Source organism: Spinacia oleracea, chromosome 1 (genome assembly GCF_020520425.1).
Source record: "Spinacia oleracea cultivar Varoflay chromosome 1, BTI_SOV_V1, whole genome shotgun sequence".
Taxonomy (NCBI): domain Eukaryota; kingdom Viridiplantae; phylum Streptophyta; class Magnoliopsida; order Caryophyllales; family Amaranthaceae; genus Spinacia; species Spinacia oleracea.
In genome coordinates this window covers 128,912,583-128,921,509 of record NC_079487.1, presented here as the reverse complement: position 1 = coordinate 128,921,509, position 8,927 = coordinate 128,912,583, and the positions used below count along the sequence as shown (strand labels likewise).

The 8,927-nt window shown below is 37.8% G+C and overlaps 3 protein-coding genes across 3 annotated transcripts; 2 read left to right on the top strand and 1 right to left on the bottom strand.

Annotated features, from left to right (window-relative positions):
* Positions 1-1,105: 1,105 nt before the first annotated feature.
* LOC110794590 (uncharacterized) lies at positions 1,106-2,977 on the top strand. The gene has a single exon (XM_021999563.2). It carries the CDS (start codon positions 1,474-1,476, stop codon positions 2,203-2,205), a length of 732 nt encoding a protein of 243 aa, XP_021855255.2. The 5' UTR covers positions 1,106-1,473; the 3' UTR covers positions 2,206-2,977.
* LOC110794547 (CBBY-like protein) lies at positions 2,742-7,520 on the bottom strand. The gene is made up of 8 exons (XM_021999526.2): positions 7,097-7,520; positions 4,904-4,974; positions 4,420-4,578; positions 4,116-4,182; positions 3,737-3,832; positions 3,430-3,476; positions 3,255-3,335; positions 2,742-3,118 (listed from the first exon to the last, which is right to left on the bottom strand). The coding sequence occupies exons 1-8, from the start codon at positions 7,433-7,435 to the stop codon at positions 2,995-2,997; spliced, it is 984 nt and encodes a 327-aa protein (XP_021855218.1). The 5' UTR covers positions 7,436-7,520; the 3' UTR covers positions 2,742-2,994.
* LOC110794548 (probable histone H2B.1) lies at positions 6,344-6,975 on the top strand. Its single transcript, XM_021999527.2, has one exon. The coding sequence runs from the start codon at positions 6,435-6,437 to the stop codon at positions 6,843-6,845; it is 411 nt and encodes a 136-aa protein (XP_021855219.2). The 5' UTR covers positions 6,344-6,434; the 3' UTR covers positions 6,846-6,975.
* Positions 7,521-8,927: the final 1,407 nt, after the last annotated feature.

The window sequence follows — 8,927 nt, the reverse complement described above, 5'->3', positions numbered from 1 at the left end:
TTCGACCTCGGCTCAAAGTTTCATAATCTAAACGTATCAAAACTCGACTCGTCAAACTTATGCACAAGCTCGAAAATTTTAAAATTATTTTCTTCTATAAATTGCAATATCGGACTAAAACTAATACGTAATACTCCCTCTGTCCCTTAATACTTGACCTATTTTGATCAGATATGTTTGCCAATGCACAACTTTGACCACTAATTTCTTTAACTACATATTATAAAAACTTATAAAAAATATTAATATTTTGAAAATATATGTTAAGATGAAGCCAACAATATATTATATACTAATATTTATTTTCATACACTAGAAATAAAATAAGGTCAGAGTGAATTATGTGAATAGTGCAAAAAGTCAAAACGGGACGAGTATTAAGGGACGGAGGGAGTAGTAAAAATGTAACTAAAATAATAAAATACGGAGTAAGACAAACATAATTGTAACTATGAGTAAGAATAAATTATGATTATGCGAAATTAAGTTGAGTTTTATGTAAGTTAAACTTGAATTTTAAGGTCTACAAAGTTCGGGACTTAGCTTGACTTTGAATGAAAGAGTAACTAGCCAAGCTTGAACAACCCAAGCTCGATGTCAAGTCGCCCAATTATCACCCCTACTTATAGACTTATGATCCCTGGTCGGGTAGATGCTAATAGGGGTGAGCAACTGAGCACAACATGGTACTTTGTCAAACTTTTAGGAATCGAAAACTATTGCAATTGGGAATTCGAACTAGAATCTATTACAACAGGTTCCTGAAAATGAGAACCGAAAGGTTCAGGTACCCTGTTATTATATAGATTTAAATAAATTGTTGTAAATTTATTAAGTAAAGAATCTAAGATATAATTTGGGCAACTTTTGTTTTGTATTTTGGACTTAAATTGTTATTCTACATTCATATTTTCTAAAAATAAGCTTGAATTTTTTTTTTTTTTTTTTGGGATAATGTACCAGTTTTATCTGGTTTTGTACTCAATATTGAAATGGCGGTTTACAAGTTACTCGTTCTAAATAGTTGAGAACTGAAACCTGTTGCAACATGTACATTCTCAATTTTGTTACCCGTAATCTGGAGAACACATTTCAGTTCTGATATCGCATGTTTCTTACAAATTTCGGTTCCAATTCAGGATACCCTGACTTTTTTTCACCCTCACATGCTACCAGTATTATGGTAGGACATACCATGCCCTATAACACGACCCTTGATTCATATTTGTATTCGTGTCGTGTCGTGTCATGTTGGGCCTGAAGGGGCTCATGCAGTCGCTCATTACGCGCGGTTGACAAACAAAAAGAAATCCATAGCATTGCGTCTTTCGACTCTTTCCACATAGTCACATCCTTTCTGTACGTCCCCATTCATGCCATTCTGCGCGCAATTCTGCAAATGCTCACAAATATTATGAACGTATAAGAATAAATTCATGCAACAAATCAAAAATTCATTCCATTCTAAAAACCATGAAAATAACAACAACCATCCCTCAACTACCTCTCATCATCGTCTTCCTTCTTCTCCTCGTCCCCCTTATAACCTTATTTTCTCTCTCCTACCAAGCTGCTGAATCCTCTGTCTCCAAAACGCGACCCGACAACGACCTCATTATCCGACCCGGTTACGCCACCTACGAATCTTACCTCACCCGCCAACTCCAAAAAACCTTAAACCCGAAACTCCGTCAAATATGGGCTACCCGAGACTGGGACCGTAAAGTCGAGGTTTTCTCCCTCTTCTTTCTCTCTCTTCAGAAGGCTCACCTCCTCTTCAACCATTCCAAGGCTCTCTGCGTTGGAGCCCGAGTCGGGCAGGAAGTTGCCGCGTTGAAGCGAGTCGGAGTGAGTGACTCAGTTGGAATCGACTTAGTGCCGTATCCGCCGTTGGTTGTTCATGGGGACTTTCATTCTCAGCCGTTCGATGATGGGAGGTTTGACTTTGAGTTTTCTAATGTCTTTGATCATGCGCTTTTCCCGGAGAAGTTCGTTGGGGAGATCGAACGGACGTTGAAGCCTGGTGGGGTCTGTGTATTACACGTGTTGATATCTAAGCGGGCAGATAAGTATTCTGCTAATGATTTGTTTAGTGTTAAGCCGTTAATTAAGTTGTTTAAACAATCTGAGGTGGTTCATGTTAAGAATATCGATGGGTTTGGGCTTGATACTGAGGTTGTTTTTAGAAAAAAGTTAAAATTGTGATTGAATATATTTTTTTTTAAGTTCTTATTCTAACTCTAAGATAGAAATTCTGGAGGAATGATTTTTTATTTTTTGTTATTGGTATGATTTTTGAGAAAGTTTTTTATGTACTGTGTTTGTCTCGTGTCTTATACTCCTTCCGTATTTAATTATTAAAGATACCGTTTGACCGATATGTAGTAGTAGGGACATTTTTAAGCTAGTTAGAGGGGGGAGAAGGGGAATATAATTTTAGTACCTCGTATGTGAGCAGCTCTTAAATAGTTGTGTCAAAATCACTTTCCGAAAAATTTTATTGTAAAGAATGTAAGATGAAGGTACAAGTTGATTCTCAGTTTCTCACAAATTAGACAAATGCAAAAGGGCAACAATTGTCAATTGTCTTCTTTTCTTATTCTGGGTCTTATGGCCTGATTTCCTGGATGTAAGAAGCTATTGTATGAAGAGGAGGATTAGTTGGTCCTACAGAATTACAGGTCAAAAGGGAAACAAACAAAAAAGTGATGAATTTAGGAAAGTTTGATGATTCGGAATGATTTGAAATTTGAACTTTTAGAACTTGTTACATTAAACAATGGAGTGCGAGATTTTCATTCACAGCATGTTTACATAAGAGATGAAATGAGCTAAGTCTTTACAAAGAATCGGCGATTTCTTTACTGCTATACAATACGGAGTAAAGTTTATTGAGGATTGATCCAAGCTCTCAAGTCTCAAAGTTTGTACATTCACTAAAACCCTTGAAAAAAATGATGAACTCTCATTCCCAATTCCCATAAATATATGAGGTTAGCTAGCATGCTGCTTTGCAACAAGGCCGGAACAGAAATCTAAGTCGAATCTTTCCTCTGGTGGATCTCCGATGCAATCAAATACTGCATCTGCGTTCTCAAAGTCTTCTTCGGCAGTGTAACTGTAATAACAGATTCATAGATTCTTATTTCAGTACTAAAGTTTAACAGCGCGCTCATTTGGTGATAATCAGCAGTAATAATCCAAAGCAAAAGATCAGCTAGAATAGTGGTAAAGACTACTGCAGTTATACTTACCCGCTTTTGGTCACTATGCATTTCATTCCTGCTGCTTTCGCGGCTGCAAGACCAATGGCACTGTCCTCTACCACAACGCAACTGTCAACATTGAAAAAACATAGCATAACTAGCATCTCAAAGTCTTTATTTCTCTCTATTTCAATGGTGAATCAAGACATTATCACTGCAATACCTTGCAGGATCAACACCGAGTGTTGTGGCTGCTAGTATGTAAATGGCCTGCAAAGAAGAAAACAATCAAAGTAAGAAAAACTGAGAATTTTACTCAGCAAGAGAATACAAGAAAGTATAGACAGATGATTTGTAGGAATCTGCAACATCAAGGAAGCTTGAATGTCACAGGGACTAATTCATTATTCGATATGAATAACTGTACTGAATAAAGTATTAATCTGTCTCCATACAGTTGCGTGATGGTACTTGTAAGCTTATTTACTATTTAGATAAAATGAAAGCACAAGGAAGAAACGAGAGTGTACTGGGTCAGGCTTCTTCCGAGGGACTACATCTCCGGCAAAAATCTGCATCTTTTCTGCTCGCTCAGGACCCAACAAGCATGAAACTATTGCAGAGACCTGAAACCAATATGTTCAGTAAATCAGTACATCTATCAAGCTGATTTTCAGAAAAACAAACAGAAAGCAGAGATGTAATTGCTGGTGCTAAGGAACCATCAAGGTCAGACATAATTGTAAGGTTCAATTGTTATACAGTTAATGTAAGTATCCAGGAAATCAAGCACTGTTCCCTAGATAGCATTGCAGCTTCTCATAATTTTGTTTTACAAAGATTTCAGGTAATTTGGAGAGGCTATCTATTTCATGGGAAATACAAAGCATACAGATTTATGTTGCATACCGCCTTCTCATTAGATGTGCTGCACACGGCAACTTTGACTCCTTTTGCCAAAGCCTGATCGACCAGCCTGCACAATTTGAGAGCAGAACATTCCAGATCTTTTAAAAACTAACCTGACATAATTTCTAATTATAATGTACTAATGTGCAACTGTCAACTAGCTTAGTTGGTTAAGTCTTGGGAGTGGTCTTGAACACATTGGTAATTTGAAGAATGGCATGAACAATGATAAGCAAGGCGCGCGTGAATAACTGATATTGTGAACATGAATTCAAAAACATGATTTGTAAACAACTCAACATACTTTGCAACACCTGGCCGAAGAGGCAGCAGCTTCTTCTCAATAAGCGCCATAAACAGCTCTGTCTTTCTCTTGTGTAGAGATGCTACAAACTCTTTTCTCTCGGCATCACTTGTAGGAGCCTTTTCTGGCCAACTCGTTTGATTGAAGTAGGCAGTCATCCTATACAATTAGCAGCCAAACACTATACAATTAACTCATAAGGAGTATGCAATGTGTCGAATTTGAAGTAAAGAATGCCATCAAAATGGATATGAGACATTCAGTTCCTATAGTGTCTACATTGTCCGTTTTGGGTGTTGACCATAATTTGCAGGCTTTTAGTTTGTGACATTTTAGAATGTCTGGAAAAAGTTGTCACATTTTTTAATTACATTATCAATACATGATTGAATGGATAATCTTGTAAACTCGTGCAAATTATGACAGGTTAAGACAACGTGACAGTTGTAGTAAGTGAATAAGTCATGAATTAAGAAGAAATTACCTTTCCTTTCCACCTCCAATCTTGAGCAATTCACCATATAAATCCACATCCCACGAGACACCCAGTCCCCTCTGTGCATTCATTCAAATTTCAAAAGTCTGAAATGAATTCATGAAGAAGTTGAAGCTTATACTCATAAACATCTAACAATACTTAATTTCCTCCACCCCAACCGAAATATTTAGTTGGCTATTTGGACAGTTTTTCACCTAAAATCTCATCAAAGTTCAAATAGAGCAAACTTTTACTAATATGATCAAAAACAAACTCGGAATGGCGTACAAAAGACAATAACATTAAGAATTTAAAACCACTTCGGATAACATTAGAACCTCCATCTTGTACAATTTTTACTTATTTTTCCTGAACTTAATTGATTTAATCTGAACTTATTAAAACATATCATAACTTATTTTAGTTACTCATACTTGAACAACCTTTATTTTTCCTGAACTGAACTTATCTTATTTATTATTCAGGAAATAAGTGGAAATAATGTGAACAAAATAGAGCCTAAACCTACGCCATGTGGCACTTCTTAGCGTGCACTTGGTGTACTACCCGGTTGTAGAGATGACCAGTGGGTCCGGTTTGACCGGGTTTGACCCAGCCCACTCAGACACAACCCATAGTGGGCCACGTAGATTGGACACACTTATGACCCACGACATAACCTGCTCAACCCGGATATTTTTTTTGACGTGTTGTGGGACGAATTTTTTCAACACAACCCATTTCGACCCTTCCCATCGGACCCGACACAACCCGCCATGGAACACCTAACCCACCCAACCCAACACATGAACCCAACCCACACAACACACGAACCCAACCCGCGAAACTCTTCCTAATTTATAAAAATTTTGTATGTTTAAAATTCAAATAAATTTTAATTTTATTGTGTAAATATACATAACCACATTTACGTGACTAATTGAATAACATAAAAATTAATTAATTTAAGTTCATACAAAATTTATAACTTTTTAGTGCATAATTAATCGTCCAAACCCACCTGAGTCACATCAGTTCCTAAAACTCATGTAAATCCACCAAACCCACCTGACTCATTGGAATCACATATGTTGTAATCCACCAAACCCATCAGACCCACCCCACCCGCACAACCCACCTCGACCCACGACCCATGTACTGACGTACTGTGTCCATTTTTTCGAAAACAGCCCATAACTCAACCCACCCTAATTTTAATGAGGCGGATCGTATATCAATTAAACCCACCAACCCCGCCACGCTGGCCATCAAGAAATACCCATTCCACAATCCACACACATCTAAATATTACAAACTAATCTCCACCGTCCATCGAATACTTAAAAATAATCTACGGCAAAACGTCCTCAATCCGTGTCACTTAAATCCCACCAATCACCGTTCAGCATCCCTTCCTATAAAAACCAATTCCCATTTTCCCCAAAAAATCACACTGCCTCTAGTCTCTATTCCGAACCTATCTCCCGCAATTTCTCTCTCCTCTGTAATTTCAAAACCTTCAATTCAATCTATTTCAATGGCCCCCAAAGCAGGCAAGAAGCCAGCAGAGAAGATTCCAGCCGGTGCCGAGAAGATGCCGAAAGCCGAGAAGAAGCTTCCGAAAGAAGCAACAGCAGCAGGCGGCGTTAAGAAGAAGAGATCAAAGAAGAGTGTAGAAACCTACAAAATCTACATCTTCAAAGTTCTGAAACAAGTTCACCCCGATATCGGAGTCTCGAGTAAGGCGATGAGTATAATGAACAGCTTCATCAATGACATTTTTGAGAAGCTTGCTCAAGAATCTGCTCGTCTTGCTCGATACAACAAGAAGCCCACCATCACTTCTCGTGAGATTCAGACTGCTGTTAGGCTTGTTTTGCCTGGTGAATTGGCTAAGCATGCTGTGTCTGAGGGTACTAAGGCTGTTACTAAGTTTACTAGCTCTTAAATTAGGGTTTTTAATTATTTGGGTTTTAGGTATTTAGTCTTTTGAATTATTGCAATTGATGTTGGATTTATATGGAATTGGTGTATAGTTTTGCTTTGACATCAATGAAATTATAACATTTTGCTATTAATGTTTTGGTAATTGATAACCAGAAAGAAAAATGCCCAAATCACAGACAAATATTGTTCGTAAATTAACACCCAGAAATATTTTCATTTGAAAAAAAGGTAAAAATAATGTGAAGAACATACTTCAGTAAAGGTGTCGTTGAAAGAAACTCGATGACCATCTCTTTCAGTATCAACAAGAACACCATCGCAATCAAAGAGAAGAGCAGCTGGAGGAGCGGAGGATGATGGTGAAACAGAGCATTTCACAAGAATTGACCTGTTTTTCTTGTTGCTCGTTGAATTTGTGTATAGATCATTGGTAATTGTCAATGTTTTACCAAATAAAGAAGAGGGTGATAAAATCTTTGCATTTTCCGGCTTAAAACTGCAAATTTTGGACACATTTTTGCGGGAAGAAATGGGGTTTGTTGAAGATGAAGGAGCTGCTGTTGATGGTGTGTAAATGACTGAGGAAGCCATTGAACAACAATTTTAGAGAGGGAGTGTGATTTTCTCTCTCCTCTTATACCACAATAGAGAAATTATGGCCTCTTGGAAGATGGCTTATCTGCCACCAGGCCGCTCTATGGTGCATTCATGGTCCACTTTGGAGATTTTGGGGGAAAATAGATTGGCCTCTCATTTTGATTTGGCCCTTTTTTTTTTTCTTTTTTTAAATATTTTTACAAAGAAATAAAAATTACATTAGCCCATAGGAGAGGACCAACATAACTATCATTTCGGCCAACAGGGGTGAACAAATCAAATACAAAAGTTAAACTAATAAAACATGAAAGGGAAATTATGAGCGTGACTAGCATAAAATCCAATTCGTCGCGTTGCCTCCTAAAAACAGTGGTGAAAAGAGATTTACTCGAACTCCGAATCATTCTTCTCCACATTGGCAATAATTTTGAAGATCGCCCAAGGCACATTCCATTGCTGCTTAATAGTGTTGATGACACAAATATTGTCGCCTTCAACTACAGTGTGTTTTATCCCAAAGAAATAGCGCTCATTTTATGTCTTTTCAAAGTGCCAAAGCTTCCGCTAACAGAACTCCTGATTTAGAACCAATGCATTTGACATCTGCTAGATTAAGGGTACCAAGATGGTTTCTAATAAAGAAACTCAAAGCCGAATTCCTACTAAATGAAGGGAGCCATCAAAGTTTAATTTGAAGTGACTAGAAGATAAAGGGGCTTGCATGACTTCCGCTACCCAAGGGTTGTACAATCCCGACACAAAATTGACCAGACATGACATGAATCCGTTGCAAAATCGACATGGCACGAGAGAGTAAGAGACACATTGATTGGGCGTGTATGTACATCATTTAAAAAAAATGACACGAATACGCCAACTCGCTTATTTTCAACTACTCCAGATTATATTTTTTTTAAAAATATGTACTCTGGGTTAACAAAAGAACCTTAACAATATTACGAGGGCTTGGTGTCACATCATTGATTTGACATGACGTGTGAAATATGACGTGCATGAGCCTCGTTTATAAAAGAGACTAAGAGAAACACGGTGACGGATAATTATTTATTGACCCATTGGGACAAAAGGCTCATAAGTCACAAGGATACACGTTCGAGTTCGACACGTGCCCAATTCTATATTTGTTTCTTCCCAATTTGCGCCAATAGTCCCTCCGCACTAATGTAGTCTTTAACTCTGACGTCAATCAATAGTCTTCTAGGAAAAATGCAACTCATTACTCACCAATTAAACACATCTTTCTCTGTTGTAAAACAAAAAAAACACCCAGTCTCTCCTTCTCACTCTAAAAATAGCACGTCTCTTGACCAATCACATCGCCAATTTGGTGGTATGACGCACGCGCACGACTCCCTCGTGTGTAGCTACTATGGAGAAGGTTATTGACCGGTGTTACTGGACTTTCTATGCTGGTGTTACTTATACTTGAGTTCAGAACCAGCTGTTGGGTTGAGCAACCAACCCA